General features: G+C 50.1%; 1 protein-coding gene and 1 long non-coding RNA gene across 4 annotated transcripts in view; one reads left to right on the forward strand and one right to left on the reverse strand.

The window, feature by feature from the left end:
* Positions 1-23,169, forward strand: part of SLC6A1 (solute carrier family 6 member 1) — a 43,547-nt gene that overhangs the window by 12,121 nt on the left and 8,257 nt on the right. The window contains exons 1-12 of one of the 3 annotated variants that reach the window (XM_033210675.1): positions 9,255-9,375; positions 10,860-10,921; positions 11,996-12,325; positions 12,720-12,851; positions 13,475-13,575; positions 15,088-15,197; positions 17,155-17,287; positions 20,278-20,412; positions 20,602-20,705; positions 21,064-21,188; positions 22,508-22,620; positions 22,993-23,124. In XM_033210675.1, the coding sequence (XP_033066566.1) occupies positions 12,088-12,325; positions 12,720-12,851; positions 13,475-13,575; positions 15,088-15,197; positions 17,155-17,287; positions 20,278-20,412; positions 20,602-20,705; positions 21,064-21,188; positions 22,508-22,620; positions 22,993-23,124 (1,323 nt within the window). In that variant the 5' untranslated portion in view covers positions 9,255-9,375; positions 10,860-10,921; positions 11,996-12,087. The other 2 variants (XM_033210674.1, XM_033210676.1) reach the window with 2 other exon arrangements.
* On the reverse strand, positions 1,348-14,171 carry LOC117083253. Its single transcript, XR_004437015.1, has 3 exons — positions 13,997-14,171; positions 2,443-2,630; positions 1,348-1,638 (listed from the first exon to the last, which is right to left on the reverse strand). It is a non-coding gene; the product is annotated as an uncharacterized LOC117083253 (long non-coding RNA).

Genomic DNA, 23,169 nt, shown 5'->3' on the forward strand with positions numbered 1-23,169 from the left:
GCAGCCACTGTCTTGGATGTGCCTTCTGCGACGCTAAGCCAGCTCTCCGTTTGGGCTGTGCTCCTGCACGTGACTTATTTAGTTCATCGTTTAGTTCAGGCAGCCCTTGCAGTGTTATGTTTTCTTTTCCCCAAATCTGAGTTCTTAAAGGGCCTTTATCTTAATGCCCGTCGGAGCCTTCCAAGCACATCTTGAACAGAAATGAACAGCTATTTTAACCCCACAGGCTTCTTACAAGTGTGTTTGAAAAGGCAAAGAGTGATGTAAAAGAATGGCAAAAGGTCATCATGCCACTCTTATTTCCTGGTCTGAGTTAATCCTTTCTGGCCGGTTGAGCACAGGGCTTTTACAGAGGCATCCCCTGGAACTGAAGTCCTCCAGAAAGTCCCACACCCATCAGAGGCAGGAGGAAGAAAGGAGCCTGGAACAGGTAGTGAGGGTGCAGAGGGAGGGCACCCGGACCTGTTCCACAGGGGCTTGCCCTCATACCCACCAAAGGGTTGGGTGCTCCAGCTGGTGTGGGGAGGCAGCTGCCCTGCATGGAAGGTTGAGACTAATGGGCCCCCAGCAAATACAGTCAGAACCAACTGAAGGAAGTCAGTGGAAGAGGCCCTGCAGCCTGGGTTCAAAAATCCCAGCTCCTCCGCCACTTTTGACCTTGGCCTCCGCCACAGGCTTCTCTTGGCTGAAAGGTAGGCTACCTCCCTCCCTCCTTGGGTTCAGTGAGCTGACACAGTGGAGCCTTGGACAGCTTACAAGCAGTGGATGGCACATCTATTTTCTCTTCCATCCTTCTTTCCTTCTGCCCTTGTTTTTCCTCTTTCCCCTTTCTGATCCCTTCCTGTGTGCCTCCTTTCTTCCTCCTGTTTTCCTCCTCATCACTCTGCTCCTTTACCCCAGCCTCCTCCTTGTCTGTTTCTTTCCTCCTCTCCTTCCACTCCCTTTTCTCTCCTTTCCCCCTCCTTCCCACCCTCCTCTCTCTCCATCCCTCTCCGCTTTTTCAAATCCACCCAGGGGATGCCTCCAAGTTCCCATATCTGATCCCAGGGTGATATATTCCTTGCCCTGCAGCAGGCATCTCTGCGGGCACCCACCGGCCCCAGCATGCGCTCCAGGGCCAGCCCAGGGGGTGGCTTCCGGGGCTTTCCTTACAGGAAGCAATCAAGAGGGTTTCCAGCATTAAACCACTCAGGAAGCAAGGCCAGTTTCTGCCTGAGAGCATGCCTCACTGGCCCCACAAGAAGAACTAGGCTGAAGGCGTAGTGGTGTGCTGGAGCCTGCTCGCAGATGGCGCACACCCAATCCTATGACCTCGTATTAGTACTTTGCACGGGTCACGGTGGGAGTGTTTACACCACAGAAATCAGCAGGTGCTGCAAATTGAGTCTTCTGTTTTTTTTCCTAAGAGCCCGTTGTTAAAACTTACCAGCACACCACTGCTCTGTAGACCTGCCACCTTCTCCGAAGCAAATGTTTCTGTGCTGAGGCCTTGTAAGAACAATGTCTGCTGCCATAGAGGGCAGAACCCAGAAGAGCGCACGCATATCTAGCACTGTTTAAGCTGCCTGCTGTCAGGGAAGCAGAGCAGGTGGAAGATCTGAGCCCTGTTCTTGCAGAGGTGACAGTGCAGCTGGGAAGCTAAGACAGAAGAATCTGTAATTAGTCAGGAGAGAAGCCACGTTGTATAGGGTGACCAGGCCTTCCTCCTCACCCCCACCGTGGTCCTGGCTCAGGCACTGTCTCTCATCCTTTCACCAGCCCTGTTACAGCAACCTCCACCCGTGCTCCCTCTCCTCTCTTCTTCTCCACACAGCTGCTGGGGGATCTTGCCAAGTCACCATCACATCAAATCTCCCCACCTTCCATGGCTCAGGTGGCAGCCCTGGTGACCACTCCATGCCCACAGCGGAGAGGGATAGTTAAGAACATGGGCTTTGGAATCAAACTGCAGTGTCTGGGAGCTGAGAATTTGTTTGACTGTCTGAACTTCGGCTTCCTCATCTGTACAGTGTGCAGTACAGAAATGCAGTAAATACATTAAGCACTTCCTCAGCCTTCGGTGTGATCATCATTCTCATTACAGAGTAAAATGTGCCCTCTTTTCCTGCATCAGAGTTCTTTACTACTACCGGCGGCTTCCTGGCCACGTTTCCCTAAATCACCCCAGATTCTAGCCCCCAAGCCAGCCTCCTCACTGTCTCCAAATATGTTCTGTATTTTGGCTTGGTTCTGTCTGCCTGGAATGGACCAGGAGCAGTTAGGGTTGCAGTTAAGAGCAAGGAGTCCGGTCCTGCTCCTCTAGCTGTGATTATTTTTAAAATATCCCCACTTCTGCTCCATTTTCCACCAAACCCAATGCTACCCCTCCCAGTTGCCTGCCTGAACCCAGACCCCAGGGCAGGGCGCCACCTCTCCTTCTCTGTGTGCTGTGGAAGAACTTACACCGTGGATGTGGATTGTCCATGGCCCATCTCCCAGCTGTCCCAAGAGCTTAGTGGCAGCAGGACTCAGACTCCAACTTGCATCTTTGTCCCTCAGCGCCCAGCATGAGGCCCATCTCCCTGGAGGTGCACAGTAGATGCGGATCGGATTGAAAATTGCCTTGACAAAATGAGGTGCTCAGTTGGGCACTACAGATAATTAGGGGCTGGAACAGATGTTAGTAAACCACTGATGGTGTGAGCGAGACAAGCAGGATTGGATCAGAGTGAGGTGGAGCTGGAAATCGGAGTTTGACTCTCCTGCTTGCGCACAGAAGAAAGCTGAGGCACAGAGAGGGGAAGGGACTGGCGTAAGGTCACACAGCGAGTAAGTTTAGGGTGAGATTTCAAACCTGTGTCTACTGGACTTCAGGGTGTCAAGCCCTTCCTCCTCAGGTCAGCTCCTCACGGCAGCTGCAAGGCACAGGCCATATCTGCAATTAGAAGACAGCTGAGGTCTCCAAGAGGGCAGTGCTGCCCCTAGAGGCTGGCTGCCTCCTGGGGACTCTGATTAGAACCTTCAGCCCCACAGCTCAGTCAGAATCCCACGTGACCTCCCAGAGACTCCCTGGATACCTGTAGGGTTTGTCCAGCACAACCATAGGAGCCATTTTGGAGCCAGAACTCAGAGGCTTTTATGCTGGCAGCCTCTCTTGAGTTTCTTAAAAAGAACAGCAGGCCTTGTCCTTGTGGAGGTTTGTCCTGGAGGGAGGTGGCTGCTGGGGATAGGCCATACTTGCACACCCCAAATGGAGGGCTTGGGGGGTTCCACAGGTACCCCATTAGAGACAGCAGAGTGGCTAAGAGCTTGGACACAGGAGCCCAGCTGCCTGGGTCAAGGCTTGGAGCCCCTAGCTCCTAACTGGGAGACCTTTGGCAAGTCACTTTAACTTCTCTGTATCTCAGTTTACCCGTCAATAAAATGGGGGCTAAAAGCAATTTAATAGACAAAAAGCATTTAGAGTGGCCCCTGGCACATTAGTAAGTGTGTCCAGCTCACTTCCTTCCTGTACTGAGCTCTTCTTTTTCTTTCACCCCTTGTTAATGAAAAGTTGGGGAACTTTTCTTTTCTGCAGGCGGCTGCAGAAGCAGGAGAACCATACTCCTGGAATCTGTTTCACCATTGAATGGGTCTGTCATATTCCAGTAGTTGCAAAGTTGAATTTGTTCTCGCCTGGGTTGTCGGGGTGGGGATGCCTTCTGGCCTTCTTCCACATTGTGGTTTCAGAGGTGTCCTAGAAAACCTGACTTCTAGGCTCTCAGAGGTTGAGAGCAGAGGGGAAGGGCTAGAGCCTCCATTTAATCATCTGTCCTAGGACAGTGAGGCTAGGCAAGCTCATCTCCATGCAGTCACGTTTCTTTCCCTCTGGCATCCAGCAGGCATGCTTGGGCAGGTCAGGTCATGAGGCCCAATAGGTCTAATGGCTTCAGGGAATTTCACACAGGCCAGTGCCTGGGAGGCGCTTCCTAGACAAGCAAATAGCACCAGACTGTAAGTCAGAGGGCCTGGGTCAAGTCTTGTGTGACTTTGGGCAGGTCATTTGACCTCTCTGGGCCTTAGTGCCATCATCTGCAAAATGGGACAAACGATCATTTTAGCTTCAATGTATTTAGCACTTCCTGAACTGAGCACGGTGCTAGAAAATTCAAATCCAGTCATCACAGAGTGGGAAGTGGTCACTATTGACCTCCTTTATTGACGAAGAAACAAAAACATTTTTTTTTTTTTGAGACGAAGTCTCGCTCTGTCGCCCAGGCTGGAGTGCAGTGGCACAATCTCAGCTCACTGCAAGCTCCGCCTCCCAGGTTCATGCCATTCTCCTGCCTCAGCCTCCTGAGTAGCTGGGACTACAGGCGCCCGCCACCACGCCTGGCTAATTTTTTGTATTTTTTAGTAGAGACGGGGTTTCACCGTGTTAGCCAGGATGGTCTCAATCTCCTGACCTCATGATCTACCCGCCTTGGCCTCCCAAAGTGCTAGGACTACAGGTGCGAGCCACTGCACCCGGCCAAAACAAAAACTTTGAGAAAATAAGTAGTTTACTTGAAAGTCACAGTGGGATGTTGTAAAGAGTAGGCATGCAATAAATGCTACTGACAAAGACACCGGCTTCTGCAAATTCCCTCTCAGGTACGTTGAGGCAACTGAGGGATTTATACCAAGGCATGAAACTGCTTTCCTTCATCTCTTGAGTAAGAGTATGCGGCTGGCTGGGAGCTGGGAGTCTGTAAGGTTCAGGCCACTCTCATCCTGTGTGACCTTGGGCCAACCACCAGTCCTCGGTGGGTTTTTTTCTTCATCTATAGAATGCCATGGTAGACCAGGTGCACCGGTTTGGCATGGAGCAAATCTGGACCAGGAAGGAGGCCAGTTGTGTCTTGGCCCTAAGCACCACTATGCATGGGGCTGAGGATCCAAGAATGGAGGCCTCCCATTTAGGCCCCAAGCTGTCCCAACCAGCTCATTTCTCCTGTAGCTTGCATCCCACCACAGGCCTGGCTGGCCTCTGAGGTCTTGTTAAAATGCTGGGCCTTGGAGACCCTCTCTGGCGGCTCCCTTTCCATCAGGGCACATTCTCCAGGGAGCTTTCCCTGATCTCCGGACAGTGCGTGGCAAGCGCTGCCCACAGCACTGGCTGTCCTGCACAATTCCAACCTCCCTCTAACCTTCTGTACCTGATCATCCACTATTAATTGGTCTTCACATTTGTATAACATTTTTCAATTACAAAGCACTTTTGCGGCCATTCATCTCTTTGAGTGGCAGCCTAAGCTGCTATTTATTGACACTTCCTGTGTGCCAGGCCCTTGGCTGGCCTCTTTCCATGCATTATCATGCAATTCTCAGAGCAATTCTGTGAAATCCACATTTACAGATGAGAAAATCGGGACTCAAGCAAGCCAGATATCTAGCCTTATTGCACAGAGATTTGAACGAAGTCCCATGAAATAATCTGGGTCATCCCTAACTTAACAACTTCTGAAGCTGTCGTATATGCCTAAATCATGGGACCTAGTTAAAAATCAGCTTCTCATTCCATAGGTCTTGAGTGGGGCCCAAGATTCTGCATTTCTCACAGGCTCTCAGGTGATGCTGATGCTGTCTCTTGAAGAACCGCACTTTGAGAAGCAAGGCCCTGAAACCACTGGGCAATTTGAGACCCCAGGCTGGCAAGGCTGTTTCCTTATCTGTCAAATGGGTGAAGTAGCCCTGGCTTACATAGATGGAATGACTCCTGGATGACATAGTGCCTGCAAAATGCCTGGCACACAATAGGCGCTCAATAAATGCTAGCTCTTCTCCTTCGATAGGAGCTGGCATGAGTCTGGGTACACAACAGATGCTCAATAAAGCCTTGTCCAATGGATTGAGCCTAGCACTTTTCCCAAAGGCAGAGAATAAACTGTATTATGTTTCCCCTTGGAATGAAGCCAAACTCAATATTAATTTCTTTCTTGAACCACGGAGTTTCAAAAAGAAAGAAAGGCAAACTAGAGTGATTGCAGTCGAAGCGAGCCTCTGTAATTTCTGTAATTACAGAACGAGAGCAAAGCAAAGCAGGCACAGCCTCATGGAGGGAGTGGGGTGGGGTGGGGGGAGGGGAAGAGCAGGCCCTACTTCTAGACCCACTGCTCCCCCTCCTCACTTCCCTGGCTTTTCAGGGCTCCCCACTCACTCCATGGTAGGGCCATGGCCTGGGACAATGGCAGCCCTGAGACTCCAGCCCTGACCTCTTGGTCTCTGCCTAGGTCCCCACTCCACGCAGCCGCCTGTCCCTCTGATGCAGTGGGACAGAGGGAGATTGTCCAAGGCGGCTTCCACACACTCCCCTCCCCCTTGCCTGCCATCTGGTCCAGGGCTGGGCTGCTCATAGCCAATCACCCAGCAAGGCCCACGGCCCAAGGGCCCCACCTCCAGAATAGATCGTGGGTGCCAGTGCCACTTCCCCAACTTCTGCCGATCCAGCGACCCCTATGCAAGCCGCTGTCATCTCTCTGGACAGGCAGCCTCTGATCATGTCTCCCTGCCTCCCCCTTGCCCCTATGCAGCCTCTTCTGGGCAGCCAGAGGGAGACTCTTCCGCCACCACTGCAACCCCCCACTTCCTCCCATCCCACTTAGAATGAAACCTGAATTCTTGCTGTGGCCTCTGACACCTGTGTGACCTGGCCCCTGCCCAACACCTCCTCCTGAATCCGTTTCCTCTCACACTGGACTCCAGCCACTTTGGCCACCTTGGTGTCTTTCAAAGGTGCCAGGCTCATTCCTGCCTCAGGGCTTTTGCACTTGCTGCTCCCTCTTTGAAATACTGTATCCCAGAAAGTCCCATTTCTGGCTCCTAATTCAGACTGAATTTTTTTTTCTCAGGCCAAATAAGCCCAAGGGCCAGTTTTGACCCATTTTGCCACTTCTGATGTAGGGCTTCCAAACTGTACATGTTTTCTTTCCCTAACAAAGCATCTTGTCATTCAGAGATTGGCAGAGGAATTCTTTGTGCTTGGTTTGGCCCCATTTTTATCAATGGCTTTAACACTTGGTCATAGAGCATACACTGAGGAAGGATGGGATATCCTAGGAACCTTTCTCCATCTTCCTGCTGGAGTGTCTTTCACCAACTCCATCCTTCCCAGAGGCCCCATAAGGGAGTCATCTTCTGGTTTACTAATCTGATCCCATTATCAGCCCTGCCCCATCCCTGCAGCTAGTCCCTAAGTTCCTTAGCCCAGTGTCCAAGACCCTTCACATACTGACCTTCCTAGCTTCATACTTTGTACTTTAGTACACGTGTTTCCCTCCACTTGGAACACCTTTTCTCTCTTTTTAAACCTGATGAACACTTATTCAACCTTCAAAGCCCTGCTCAAGTGACCCCTCATCTAGGATCCGTTCTCTGGCTGTATTAACACGTTTCTTCTAGGCCTACTGTGTCTTGTTCTTACACCTCTTGCAGCACTATCACAGGGTATTATGATCAGCTATAGGCAGAAATATTTCTCCTTCTAGGCCATGACCTTGACAAGGGCAAGTGTCTTGTCTCACTAAATTCTCACACCCTGAGTGTTCACCCCAGCTCCATGCACATAGGAGGCCTCACTAAGTATTTACAGAAATGAATCTTTCTGCTGGAACCTGTTAGTTCACTGATTCAGATTCTGGCGACCAGGGTGTAGTTCAGAATATAAAATGCTTGAAGAGACGACTGCATTGTCATTTCAGCACATAGCATGTGCTCAGTACATACTTGAAGAATGAATGTGTTAGTGAGCGAGTACAGAGGACCTGACCTGTCGTCACTAGTGGTCTCACATTAGTAGTGCCCTGTGAACGTGGCTTTGGTGGAATTAAGTTAATCATGGTATAGTATGCACCTGAAGGAATGTGGAGCCGCATTCTGGGTCTCCAGAATGTTGTTACCTGATGAAGAAGAACGGGAAGACGCTGGAAGAAGGCTTTGGAAAAATGCCCAGATCATGAGAAGGTGAGAGGTGTTTCTTCTGCCTGCTCCACCAGCCAGTAAAGGAGGCTGATCACAGACTGGCACTCAGGACAAGGTGGAAGAAACATGTGGTCTTGCCACTACAGACCCACAGAGCTGTCCTCCAACATGATCCCAGAGAGCCACAAAATACAGGGGTGTGTCTCAGGAAAGGAAAAGTAACAACTTGCAAAAAGGTTGGTTCTGCTTCAGAGAAATGTTCTAGAAAGACAGCCAAGTTACCCTGCCGTGAGCTCTCACACACCTGTGCTTTCTGCATGTTATTTTTCATAGGAGAGGGAAGTGCCAGGAATTAAAATTGCCGAAGCACTGTTCCCCAGGTGTGTGGGTGAGGCATGCTTCTTGGGACCACTCCATTTAAGCGTTGGGTCCCAGGCGCGTTCACTAGCAGGAGGCTCTTTATCAATTTCCGCCCATGGACTAGATGTTTGGGATTTTTTTTACTACCAGACTTTATTACAGAATAATCATTTTTGTATTAACAAACACGTGTACCACTCCCAGCTTCTGACTGGCCCAAGGTGCTGAGCTAGACCTCTTTGCTTTGGTACAAAGAGAGCCCAACGCCAAGAGACTTGACATCTGTTAGCTGGTATTCCCCAGGGGGACTAAAAGGATGATTTCCATTGGAGTTTTTAAAATGCTGAAGACACGGAAAGACCTGAATAGTAAACCCTTAATAAACGTTAGTTGGTATTGTTGTTGTTGTTGTTGTTGTAGCCTTCTGGGAAGTTGTGAATGCCAGATTAAGAACAATGGATCAATACTCAGATGGTGGCAATTGCAGTGATAACAATGACTGAGATTTCCTAAGTCCTAACTATGTGCCAGGCATAGTTGTACATGCTTAACACACATGATCTCATTTAATCATCACCATAACCCTCTGAAGGAGGTATTATTATCCTCCCATGTTATAGATGAGGGTCAGAGAGGTGAAGTAACTCACCCAGCATTAGTAGGTGTTGGAGGGAGCCGAGGTCTGTCTGACTTAGCACTAGGGTGGCTTTGCTGCTGTATAAGTCAAAGAGCCTTCTCAGTCCTAAATCCTCAAAGAAGTTTGAGTTGTATCAATTCGTGGCTTTACTTTGTTTATCTTCATATGTGCCACATCTTCTAAAAGGAAAACTCCAAATATAGTCATGTGGCTCTTCCTAGGAAAGTTATAGGCATTTAGCTGAATCTGAATACATATCCCCATATTCCAGAAATTGGAAATCACATGTATGTCTTCTTTATGGTGAGGTCTTCAGAGCAGCCCCCATCTCTGATTGCTCAGGGCTTGGCATGAGGAGGTGCTCAATATAGTCATGGAGAAGAACTCATGGACTGAACTTCCTGGTGAACCAGAGGGATGGTGCAGAGATTTAAGATTGCAACAGGAACCCCCAAGCCAATGTAAGCAAAACATCTATTTCATGACTATGGGAATGTTTTGTAAAATCCAAGTACCAGCCTGAAGAAAGCCTGGAATTGCAAACTAGGAGCTTCAAGACACTCCATCTTTTGATCTCTAGTTTTCTCCTTCCTCAGCAGACCAACTCTCACTCTGAGTACAAGATGGGCAGAGGATGGCTGCCCCAGAGTCCCCAAGTCACTGGCAAAACTGCCCCTCTTCCTGGGTCCCATGCCAAATTTCCAGGAAAGGAATTTGATTGGCTAGCCTGGGTCAAGTGGTCAGTCTTGATCCAAGGTGATTGGATCATTTTGAACAGATATGGCAGCTGGAGCCCATAAGGGTAGATCATGGGACAGTCAAGGCCATCACTGTTAGGACAGTTAATGGCTGAGGCTGCTCTCTCCTGCATATCCCAAGACTCCCTGTTAGACCACAGAATCGGCCGCTTCCTACTTCCTGCCATTCTCGAGGAGGGGAGGCAGGCACCCTACTGAGTCCAGAGCTCTCTCTGACATTGCCATGCCCAGGCCAGGATCTAGATGGGCATCCAAGACCAGCCTATGTGCCATGAAGGAGCTCAAAGTGAGCAGGCCATCCCTGAGAACGAGGACCAGGGGTGGCAGGAAAGTTTGGATGATCTGACGATGGCCTGGTTCTCCGTGAACTCTGGGAGGAGATGATGGTGTTTGGTAATGGGGACTGCATGTGAAGGGCTGGAGGGCAAGTGCACAGCAGACTGGGCCCCCACCGGGCAAAGCTGCGGGGAGGAGGTCATGGGGGGAAGGCCAGGGCCACGCCGCACCTTGCTTTGGCGCAACTCCCACCTCTTAGGGTCCGTAGACTGGTGCTTCACATGTTCTGGCTGTTCTGAGGGTTCCATAAGTTTATTTTGTGTTATATTATTAATTTAAATCACTTTTGTAGAACGTTATAGAAATAAAAAAAGCACAAAGAAGAAAACAAAAGTCACTCGTAAACTAAGCATTGTAATCATCTTTGGATATATCCTTTTTAAAAATAAATTTGGGGGGGCAAATATTGGATAATTCGAAATAAACTCTCTGGAAACCTGCCTTTCTCACCCCAAAACAAGGTGCTCTTTCTCGTGTTCTTACGTGGCCTTTTGGTAACATTTCCATGAGTTGGATGGAGGATGGAGAAAAGTCTCAGCAGCCCCTCTGTTGGTTTCTCTTTTCCTCTGACAAAATTATGGAATGTCTTCTCCACACTGCCCTCATCCCACCCCTACAGCTGTCCCGAGGGCAGCAGGCCCCACTCCTGCATGTTCCCAGCACCCCGAGGGCCAGTGCCATGCTGCATGGACTCGCTGCGGCCACCCTGGCTGGGGATGCTCTGCGGGACACATGCACAGCTCGGACGACCTGGCAGGCTTCCTGCACCCCCGCTGCCCTCTGTAGGAGCTGCCTGCCCGCCCCACCGCTGCTTCGCCATCCCTCCTCTCCTTCCCTTCTCTGCTTTGCAGGCTCTCACCCAGAGTGGCAGAAGAAGCCCTTCTGGAGCTGACCCACCCCCGACGACCATCAGGTAACATCAACAGCCGCAGTAACAACATCCATGAGTGGAGTTCTCCCTCTTAACCAGGCTGACGAAAAGCACTCTTGCAGCGATTACAGCTGAGTTTTGATGCAACTCTACAAGCCAGAGGGGACTGCTCCCATTTTATACATGAGGAAACTGAGCACAAACAAGAGCAGTACTTAATAGTATTGAGTAGTAGTACTGAGCAGTAGTACTCAGCTGGTAGAAGGCAGACTGGAGATTTGAACTCAGGACTGGTCTCAGCCCAGTTTCCTCCACTGTACTGTACCCCATGCTGCCCCTGGAAATAAAAAGGTAAGAAGGCTTCAGGATGTCAGTAGAATATCTTGCGGTGACTGAAGGCTGAAAGAGGTCATCTAAACCAGTGGTCCTTAGCTGAGGGCCAGGGCTGGGCTGCCAGTGTAAGAATCTCCTTTAGCAGAGTTTGTTAAAAGTATAGACTCAGGGCTTCCTGCAACCCAATGAGAGATGTACCAGTATTATCCTCATTTTAAAAGACAGGGGCGCACAGAGGTTGAGTGTACTTAAAGTCACACAGCTCAAAAGTGGTAAAGTGGACTGGAATCAGAGGTTGTAACTCCTAGGCTCTGTCGTCTTCACTGGGACCCTCCATAGTGGGGACACCTTTTTCCCCATTCAACCACAGGTTGAACTTCTTTCTTGCTCGCCCTGGCCATGGCTAGTATGGCTGCAGAGTGGGACAAGGCTCCCAATTGCATCCTTGAAGGCAAAGTTAAAGATTTTATGATTAAATACTTAATATTTCCTGTTGGAAGTTTGGTGGCCTCAGATTTCTCCTCTGAGCAGGACATACAACAGAGGGTTGGACACAGATGGCCGGAGTTGAAGCTAGGCCAGGAAACATCGCTGTGTCTTGGGAAACAAAAGTCACCTTCCTTCCTCCAGGAGCAAGGGCGGGTGAGAGGAAGAGGGCTTACAGAGAGCCTTTTCAAGCCCCTAGTTTGTTTATGGGTTATTTTGTTTTTGTCATTTTAGGGTGAGGCAACTCCAAGGTCATACTCTCTTTCTGTGCCTGTCACCCTACCCCTGTCCTCCTAGGGTGCCCTTGAGCCGCAAAACTGCTGTCCACGTGGACCGGGGCTGACATCGCACGTCCATCTGCCAGGACCCCTGCGTCCAAATTCCGAGACATGGCGACCAATGGCAGCAAGGTGGCTGATGGGCAGATCTCCACCGAGGTCAGCGAGGCCCCTGTGGCCAATGACAAGCCCAAAACCTTGGTGGTCAAGGTGCAGAAGAAGGCAGCGGACCTCCCCGACCGGGACACGTGGAAGGGCCGCTTCGACTTCCTCATGTCCTGTGTGGGCTATGCCATCGGCCTGGGCAACGTCTGGAGGTTCCCCTATCTCTGCGGGAAAAATGGTGGGGGTAGGTGCTGGCCTGGAGACCTCCTGGCTGGGTCTGGACCCTGCAAAAAGGTTCCTGCTTAGGCACTTTTCTGGGGCAACTGTAGGAGAAAAGCCCCCCTAAAGACTCCAGAGGGAGCACCAGGCCCCATTTCTTGTTTCTTATCCCTTTATCAAAAGATTCCTGAAGGACGATTGTCCTCTGTTAATGATACCAAGAAGTTCATCTATTCACCTGCAAAAAATGGGATGTATTTCACGTAAGGCTGTCTTTGGGCCTGCGGTTGGCTATGGGTCCTACTTTTGAGGCAGGTATACAGAAATCCTGGATGGGGACCCAGAACCATGGCACTCCCTCGACCAGGGCATGTCTTGAAAGTCTTGGGGCCGCGAGCTCTGTCTTCTTTCCCCTGCAGGAGCCTTCCTGATCCCCTACTTCCTGACGCTCATCTTTGCGGGGGTCCCACTCTTCCTGCTCGAGTGTTCCCTGGGCCAGTACACCTCCATCGGGGGGCTGGGGGTGTGGAAGCTGGCTCCTATGTTCAAGGGTAAGTCTGCAGAGTGGAGTCCTGGGTGGTGGTGCCCCTGCCCACACACACCCCTGCCCCTCTGGAGAGAGGGAGCTGTCTACCCAGACCAGGGCTGACATCACATATCCGTCCATCAGGTGCATGTCTGAGCCGAGTGAAGGCTGTTGCAAGGGGCCAGGTGGCAGATGACAGTGCTGGTCAGAAACTAGGGAGTTGGAGGTGGAGAGGCCCAATTCAGAACCTCCCGCACATCAGCCTGCTCTGTCCTGTTAGCCCATTTCTTTCCCCTGAGAGAGCTGGGTGTGACTTGCTTTGCCTCGTGCTCAGCGCCTGACAGGCACCCAGGTAGATACATGGTGAGTCATGCTCACTGACCGAGGGCCTGGGCCCCACCTCGTCCAGCAAGCTGAGACCCCAGCCCTGCCTGCCACCAGTCTGCACTGGGCCCCAGACATGAGTCCTGGCACCCTGGCTTGCCAGATGTACATGACCTTCAGCAAGTCACTGTCTCTCTCTTAGCCTCAGTGTCCTCAGTAATGCCTGTCTCTGAGATCAATAAGATTGTAGAGGTCGTGGAACATGCCAGGACAGTTCATTTTAAGTCTGTATTAAATAGATGTGTGTCTGCGTTCTGCTTCCAGGCGTGGGCCTTGCGGCTGCTGTGCTCTCATTCTGGCTGAATATCTACTACATCGTCATCATCTCCTGGGCCATCTACTACCTGTACAATTCCTTCACCACGGTGAGTGGTCCCTTTGGCCACCCCCTCCAGCAGGAGCCACACCCAGAGCCCACCCTCTGCCTGCCGTGGCCACCACTCTGCTGACAAGGTCATTCCTCCAGGAGTGGGGAACTTGGTTTGTCTTTTGTGGGCCTTGGTCTCCCCACAACAGCCATAGCCTCACAAATTTAGCATCTCCTGTGAGCCAGACCCTCCTTGTAGGCTCACATCCAATCCTCATGACACCCCTCTAAAGTGTGTATTGTTAGTCCATTTTATATGGACACAGACAGCCTGGGTTCAAATCCTGACTCTACTATATACCAGCTGTGCAACTTCAGAAAAGAGACTTAACCTCTCTGAGTCTCAGTGCCCTCATTTACAAAATGGAAATAAAATTAGAATCTGCCCTAGTTCCTCAAAAATTTAAACATAGAATTACCATATGATCCAGCAATTCTGCTTCTGAGTAGCTACGTAAGAATGAAAAGCAGGCTCTCAAAGAGATATTGGTACACTCCTGTTCACAGCAGCACTATTTACAGTAGCCAAAAGGTGGAAGCAAGCCAAGTGTTCATTGATAAATGAATTGGTAAGCAAAATGTGGTCTATACATACAATGGAATGTAATTCAACCTTTAAAAGGAAGGAAATTCTGGCACGTGTTTCAACATGGATGAACCTTGAGGATATTATGTCAAGTGAAATAAGCCAGTCACAAATATACAATACTGTATGATCTTGCTTATATGAGTTCCCTAGAGTAGTCAAATTTATAGAGACAGAAAGTAAAATGATGGTTGCCAGGGGTTGTGAGTAGTGGGATGAGGAGTTGTTTAGTGGGTGGAGTTGCAGTTTTGCGAAATGAAAAAAGTTCTGAAGCTGGATGCTGACAATGTTAAGCAACACATTTCTCACAATGTATTCCCATTGTTAAGTGACACATGACTGTATTTGCAGAGGTGTGGCAGGGCTAAGGGAGCTACATTATGGGTATACTTAATGCTTCTAAACTGTACACTCACCAACAGTTAAGATGGTAAATGTTATGTATAATTTTATCAAAATTAAAAAATGAAAGAAAACAAAAAGTGAAACCCACCTCATAGGGTTCTTGTGAGGATTAAGGAGCAGATATGTGTAAGGAACTTAGAACTGCACCTGGCAGAGAACAAGCCCTGTAAGTGTTTGCTGGTGTCGTCGCAGTGAGAGTTAGATGGGCAAGATCTCTTGCCCAAGGTCACATGGTGGGGAAGTAGCCCCGGCTGCAGCTTGGAAGGCTGTTTTCATAGTGAACAGGTTGAGGTTCAAATCTCAGCCCTGGCACTTAGTAGCTGTGTATTCTCAAGCAAGTCACTATCCCTCTCTGATCTGTCAAATGGGGATCATAATGCTACTTACCTCCCAGAGCTGCTGGGAAGGGGAGGTGTGAGGAGGCTTGGGGACCATGAGGGTGGGCAGGGTGCACTGGGACCACTCATGCCAGCCCCTGGGAGCCCAGCGGGATGTGTCCTCATGACTGTGTCCTTGCAGACACTGCCGTGGAAACAGTGCGACAACCCCTGGAACACGGACCGCTGCTTCTCCAACTACAGCATGGTCAACACCACCAACATGACCAGCGCTGTGGTAGAGTTCTGGGAGTGAGTATGGGGCCGTCAGGGGATGGCAGGGACAGGGAATGTCAGCCAGGGGCTATGGTCATGTGTCACATGACATTTTGGTCATCAGCGGACCACATATACAATGATGGTCCCATGAGATTATAATACCATATTTTTACTTTACCTTTTCTACATCTAGACATGTCTAGTACAGAAATGCATTACATTTGCCTACAATATTCAGTACGGTCATGTGCTGTATAGGTTTGTGGCCTAGGAGCAATAGGCCACACCATATGGTGTAGGAGTATAGCGGGCTACACCATCTAGGTTTGTGTGAGTACAGGCTGTGATATGCACACAACGACAAAATTGCCTAACAACACATTTCTCAGAACATATCCCCGTTGTTAAGTGACACATGACTATACTTGCAGAGTTGTGGCAGGGCAAGGGCTAAGGCAGCCACAAGGGATGCTGAAAGCCTTTTCTCCCCAGAAAGAGTTGGACCATAGATGGAGCCATAAGACACACAAACTCTGACCTTTGATAGCGAAACCCAGCTACCCACAAAGCCACGGTCTAGCAGGGACAATATGTTCCCCAACATCTCTGCCTCTAATCTCCTGCCAGCGCTTCCCGGTGATCAAACTCAGCTAGAAGCCAGAGGGCAGAGGACCAGATAATGTAGCCATAGTTGTCAGCATCCTGGGGCCTGGCACAGAGTGGTCAAGGGGGAGAGTGGATCAGAGAGGCGAGTGGAGGGGAATAACCAGCATAGCCAATTAGAATCACGTGGAGGTCGACCATATCCTGATTCATCCTGAAAACCGGCCCAATCTACTTACGAACCTAGAGTCACTCGGAATAAACATGCACACACACTCCGGCCATAGTGAAGACCATGCTGATTGTATCTTCAGGGGAGTACCCTGTAGAGATGTGTGTTGGGGGGCACTGATGTGACACAGTGAGGTGCTGGGGCCCAAATTTCTCTGGCCTGAAGGAAGCATCCATGCTGGACAGCTCTGAGGGATCCAGGAGCAGTCTAGAAGGTCCCAGAGTACCTTGGATAAGCTCCCAGGAGGAACTGTTCTCAGGCAGTGTCAGAATCAGTGTTGCCTGATCTCTTCATGGTGCAATGTCCGTGGTTACACTGTTTCCTCACAAATAAAAATCAAATTCTGCTCCGGTGAGTTCTGCTTTCCGGCAGCTCCCATATGCCGCTCTCAGGCACGTTCGAACTTTTCATTCAACCATTTATTCAGTAAACACTTCTTGAGCTCCTACTATGTGCCAACTGATGACAGGCACAGACGTGCAGACAGGCAATGGCACCACCAGGTGGCCAGTGCAGAGAGGAGGGAAGCACAGGCAGCTGGGCTACGGGGACCTCAGGGAGGCCTCTGGACTAGCCCAGGTGGGGAGTGGCATCTAGAGGAGAAAACTGCAGGGCAGACAGGTGCTGGAGAGGAACAGTGTGAAGGCTGGGAGGCAGATGAGGTCAGGCCAGGCACCAGCAAGCAGGCTGCAGTGAGTGCTGAGAGGAGAGAGAGATGCAAGGGCCTTGAAAGGCTGGCCAGGGAGTTTGGGCTTCATTCTGAGAACAAGCGGGTGCTATTCATTGCAGTAAGCAGAGGAGTGACATGATCAGACTTGCAATTTAGAAGGCCCTCTGGGGCTGGAGAGGGGACAGAGGAACACTGAAGGCAGCGTCCCACTAGGAGGCCACCGGGCCATCCAGATGAGCAGTAGTGGTGGCTGACTAAGGCCCTGGCAGGTCCTGTCCTCTTTGATCTCTTGACCAAACAGCACTTTCTACCGATTAGTATAATGGGCCTTGCAGTCCCCAGCTACCTCTTGAATCACGGTGATGACGGTGTCACCACAGTTCCAGGGCGGGGATATCGTCTGTGGCCATGCCCTGGGCACCCCTCGATCACTCCAGCTCCCACCAGCTCTGTGTGACTTTCTCCTCCCTCCACTGTTTGACTAGGCGCAACATGCATCAGATGACGGATGGGCTGGATAAGCCAGGTCAGATCCGCTGGCCATTGGCCATCACGCTGGCCATCGCCTGGATCCTTGTGTATTTCTGTATCTGGAAGGGTGTCGGCTGGACTGGAAAGGTAAGGGATATATGTGCACAGTGGGGACAGGAGGGCACTGGATAGACGAACAGGTCTACAAAGGAAGCTCTGCCCACAACTCCCAGGAGTCCCATCTAACCCTGAGTTAAGCAGGTCCCTTCATCACTCGGTGTGTCAGTTTCTTTTACTGTAAAATGGGAATAATAACATTATCTTACCTTTTAGGGTGGTTATGAGGATGAAAGGAAATAGTGCGAGTCAGGCACACAGCACAGTGGGAAGCTCACAGCGAGTCCCATGGGATTCCACTGGGCCCAACAGAGTCAACTCAAAACAGAGGGCAAATGTTGCTCCTGGACTGTTGAACAAACTTTCCCAGAGCATCTGCTCTGCACCAAGCCTTGTGCTAGGTGCAGAAGCTCCAGAGATGACAGCTTCACATCCTGACCCCTGAGGAACAACAGAGATGAATAGGTTAATGGTTAAAGCCTCAGGCTCTGTGTTAAGCAGTCCATGATTTCAGATCCCAACCTCACCATTTACTAGCTGTGAGCTCAGGCAAGTCATTTTGCCTCACAGATAAGTATAATTATGAGCCACGTTTTACAGAGAAGAAACTCAGTTTCCTTCTCTGTAAAACGGGGCTCATAATTATACTTATCTGTTGGTTTATTAGGATAATCAGATGAGGTGGTGATTTTGTCAAGCACTCAGCATCTAGCAAGGGGGGTTGTTATTGCTCTTGTTTTTATTATCAGCAAGTGCAGAGCAAACGCCAAGCTGGGATGTCCAGCCCAGGGACACCCAGGAGGTGGAAAACTGGCCTTACTCCACCTCTTTTCCCTTTCAAGCCCTACCCCAGGAGCTTGGGGACAGAATATAGCAGAGTCTCTCACTGGCCTTGACCTGAAGGGAACCCAGAGGGCAAGTGTGTTGTCTCAGATCTTATGGCAAGTCAAGGGCAGAGAAGAGATTTATACTGAATAAGCCGGGAGGTGGGAAGGTCAGAACTACCCAAGAAGTGGATGCGAGGTTCTAGAAGCAGTAGTAGAAATGAACCAAGCAGAACCTTAACAAATTCCACACTTGGCAAAGTTGATGAAAAACGGCCCTAGTTCCATCTAGTGGGAACTTCTGGACCCAGTGAGTTCTCAAATCCAAGGCTGGTGTAAAAATCTCTCTGATCCATTCCTAGGACTAAGGATGCCGGAGGAGGGCACAAGTGTCTCCCAGTCTAACTTTCGGGGCAGAAAAGTATAGGGCTTATGGGCTATGGAAGGGTTTGAATCTCAGTCCCTGAGCTTCTAGCTGTGTGCACTTGAGCAAGCCATTCACCTCTCTGAGCCTCAGTCTCCTCATCTGTTCAATGGTCACAACAACAGTACCTTACAGGGTTGTCACAAAGACCGAGGGAGATGAGTAGAATGCTTAGCATATGCCTTACACATAGTATTAATTATAATCATTTTGGAGTGGTAATTAGAGTTCCTGCTACATTAAGAGACTGGCCACTTCTTGGGGACAGAGAGTAGGGCCCCCTCACTGCATATATTGAGGATGTCAGCCAATCCATCCACAAGCATTTATTGAATACCTACTATGTGCCTGGCTTCACGCTGAACACAGAAGGCAGGGGAAGTATGAGACCGAGGCGACATATAATAAGCCTGCAGTATGTCCTCATGTGACTGACCTTTCTGAGCAGTGGCTGTGACTGTGCCTGTTTCCAGACAAGAGAAAGTGAAGCTAAGAGAAAATACGACATTGACCCTAAGTTACACAACTTGTGGGTGACACAGATGCCTTTGAATTCCCTTTTCCTAGCTCCAAGTACAGTGAGTTTTCTCTTGGATTGTGGCTGCCTTCCTTAATCCTGCAGAATCTCAGGGTCAAGTCATGGAGGTGAAGCTAAGCTGGTGAATTGTCCATGCTGACCGGGAAACAGGCTCACATTAGACTCTGAGATACAAAGGTCATCGAACCTGAACATTGCTCTTCCACACTAGTGAGCAAAGAAATGCGATTTTAGACAATGATGATCAATTTGACAAAAAATAATTGTTTAAATGAGGATACCCAGTGCTGGCCTTGTGACAGGAAGACACTCTCTGTAATACCAGGTGAAGTTCCATTTCTTGAAGGCAACAAGGTAATATGGATCAAAAGCCTGTGATGAATTTGTTCCTTTTAACTCAGTAATTCCACCTCTAGAAATTTTTCCCAGGAGTGGTATAATAATTTTGTAGCTAAAGATACAGGGGTATTTAATGTGGTATTATTTAGAGTCACATAAAATTGGAGGTAACCTAAACGCATAACAGTGGGGAAACTTAAAAAGAGAATGGTAGGACCTTCTGAGGGACTGTTTTGTGTAATTAAAATGTCAAATTGTTCATGAGGCAATAAAACAATGTTTAGTAAACAAAATGAGAAACAAACCTGTATGTATTGTGTTTTGTTTTTTAATTCTAAACATGTTACATGGAAAAGCAAGTACCTAATTTGAACCTCATTTTGTAAGAAAATGTGATTACATCTGCAAAGGAGAATTTCAGAAGAGCATTAAAGTAGGAACATCCATGCATTTATATGTTCGCCAGACAATTATTGAGTATCTACTATATACGGTGGACTGTTCTAGGTATGGGGATGTGAACAACACAAGCCTTGCCCTCCCACATAACTTACATTCTAGATGCTGGTGAAGGGAACTTTCATTTTATGTGTGTGTGTGCATATGTAATTTAAAAGCTTTCCTGTCACCACATGCATTACTTGGATAATTTAGAAGTCAAAAAATAGGATGAAACAGGGGAAGGGAAACACCAAATGTGAGCTGGTTGGCTCAGACTCCAAGGAGGAGCTTCAGAAAAGTGGCCAAGGAGAGCAAGGATCTGGGAAGGCTTCCTGGAGTTGGAAGAACTGGAATCAAGCCAGAGCCACAACAGATATGGATGTAGGGGAAATGGGGGAAGAGGAAGCAAGGGTGTACAGGAGGAGGCGTCACCTGTCACCCACTTTCCTCCCAGGTGGTCTACTTCTCAGCCACATACCCCTACATCATGCTGATCATCCTGTTCTTCCGCGGAGTGACGCTGCCCGGAGCCAAGGAGGGCATCCTCTTCTACATCACACCCAACTTCCGCAAGCTGTCCGACTCTGAGGTGAGCGCTCCTCCCGGCCTGGATTCTGAGCCACCGCTTAGCAGCTTTGAGACAAGCTTTTACATCTTTCTGACCCTCACTGTAGACCGGGTTTGTTGCCAGGGAGAGCAGGTGGGCATATAGAGAAGGCCCTGGTGAGCCATGGCTATGGTGATTACTGTTGACGGTCTTTGATAATTCTGCCTACAGGTGTGGCTAGATGCGGCGACCCAGATCTTCTTCTCATACGGGCTGGGCCTGGGGTCCCTGATCGCTCTTGGGAGCTACAACTCTTTCCACAACAACGTCTACAGGTTGGAGAGGACAGCTGTGGGAGCCCCTTCATCCCTGGCCGAGCCCCTCGAGTCTGCACCCCACACTCATGTGTTAGGGCCCTCTTTGGCCACTTTGCACTCTTAGCTTAACCTCTCCCTGAGCCAGTCCTTTGTGTCACTCCTTCTGGAGACACAGACTTTCCTGTTGTCCCCTTTTCCTGACCCCGATCCTCTGGTTCTGCCCTCCCCTAGCTTGCTCTTAGGGCCTGTGCTTCTGGGGCCCAATGTGTAGCCCTGTTCCCAGCTCCCTCCTCCAGACCACCTCTTCATAACCACAGCCAGCAGCTACACTGTCTGCCAGTCCCACCCTCCTGACCCCACCCCTCCCTCTCTCCAGGGACTCCATCATCGTCTGCTGCATCAATTCGTGCACCAGCATGTTCGCAGGATTCGTCATCTTCTCCATCGTGGGCTTCATGGCCCATGTCACCAAGAGGTCCATTGCTGACGTGGCGGCCTCAGGTCAGTGCAACACTGTGTGGGGCCGGGCTCCTGGTGTGGGGGCACTAACCATGCTGGCCTTTGCCATCATCACCATTAACACCACCACTGTGGCTCACTGGCCTTGAGCACTCCCTATGTGCCAGGCAATGCACTGAGCATTTTACATGGACTGTACCCGTGATTCTTCTCAACACTTTGTGATACATGCTATTGTTAGCCCACTTCATAGATGAGAAACTGAGACTCACCTCCTAAGGGCATGGAGCTAGAAAGTGGCAGATCTGGAGTTGGAGCCCAGGTCTGGCTGATTCCCAAGCCTGGGTTCTTAGTCTCTTGGCTATACTGGCACATCCAGCACAACCTGGACATTTTGGGGAGAAGATCCACTCTTGCCTTGGGAGTATAAACTTTGGCTCAATTCAGATATGTTCATCACCATACTACAAAGACCCCCAAATCCATGCTTTTGTCTCAGCTCCAAAAATGTTCTCACCAAGTGGGCCATGCCAAGTCTGCTCACCACACAGTCATCAATGCCATAGAACCCAAGGAAAACCCCAGACAACCCTTGTCTGCACAGCCAGGCAAGGAGCCAATGGGAGGAACTCACTGTGTTCAGGGCAGAGGCCCCTGAGGCTCATGGAGGCCACACAACTGGTCCCTTGAAGAAGTGTGCTGGTCCCGTGAAAGGAGCATTCTCTGCTCCGGTTCTAATCTCCCCTTCAAGAGCAACCGCCATCTCATTTCTCTGCAACTCCCCAGCCATTCCACCACCCCCATCCAGAGCCAGACCCAGGGAGGTTACAATCTTTCCTTCTCATTCCAAGATTTCTTGATCTCTTAGACACCTGCACCAAATACTCAAACGCAACACATGCCAAACAAGTCTCCAAAGCCTTTTCCTCCGCTATGCTCCCCATCACAGAAGGGTCTCACCATCCAGTGCCCAGGGTGGAGACCTCAGCATCATCCTGGACTCTTCCTTCACCCTCACCCTGCAAGCCTGCTGATACCAGGACCTGCCCCTCCGCCCCCCACATCTCTATCTGGTTGCCTCTCTGCACCTGCACTATCCCCACCACTGGCCAGGCCATGCTGTCCCCCCTCCAGATGATGGCCACAGCTCCTCACTGGTCCTCTTGTCTCTGGGCACAATTACTATGGCCCCTCATCCCCCACCCTCTTTCTGCATCTGGAAAAAGGGGCTGAAAACACTCACTTGAAAGATTACTCTGAAGATGAAATGAAATAAGGCTTAGAAAATGGGCAATGTGCTGGAAAGGCTGTAGGTGCTGAGTACCTTTTATTTTTCTTGTTTTTTGCCCTTCTCTGTTCAGGCCCTGGGCTGGCGTTCCTGGCATACCCAGAGGCGGTGACCCAGCTGCCTATCTCCCCACTCTGGGCCATCCTCTTCTTCTCCATGCTGCTGATGCTGGGCATTGACAGCCAGGTGAGGGCGCCCCCTGCACCCCAGGAGCTTCTCCACCCCCAGACTCCTCAGTCCCCCAGTAAGCAGGGAGAGGAGGCCACTCTTAGGCTGCCAAGAAGATGACCAGAAATTCCAGGTCCCTAGAATGTTCCACTGCATGAAACTTCAGGGAACAGCTCAGCCACCTTCTCCATTTTCCAGAAGGGGAAACTGATGCCCAGAGGGAAGGGATTCTCCTGAGGTCACAAAGTGAGTCACAGGCAGAATCAGGCTGAACCCTGGGCTCTCCTGGCTCAGTGCTGCTGGGCCTCCCATCCTTCCTTAGAAGGTCAGGCTTTGGGTGGATTGGGGCTGGGGCTGCTGTAGGTGGCTGACCTCTGTTCCCACCTGAAGTTCTGCACTGTGGAGGGCTTCATCACAGCCCTGGTGGATGAGTACCCCAGGCTCCTCCGCAACCGCAGAGAGCTCTTCATTGCTGCTGTCTGCATCATCTCCTACCTGATCGGCCTCTCTAACATCACTCAGGTAAGCTCAGTAAGCACCTGGCACTCCCCCAGCACTGCCCAGGGC

The sequence above is a fragment of the Trachypithecus francoisi genome, unplaced genomic scaffold (genome assembly GCF_009764315.1).
Source record: "Trachypithecus francoisi isolate TF-2019V2 unplaced genomic scaffold, Tfra_2.0 Lachesis_group0, whole genome shotgun sequence".
NCBI lineage: Eukaryota > Metazoa > Chordata > Mammalia > Primates > Cercopithecidae > Trachypithecus > Trachypithecus francoisi.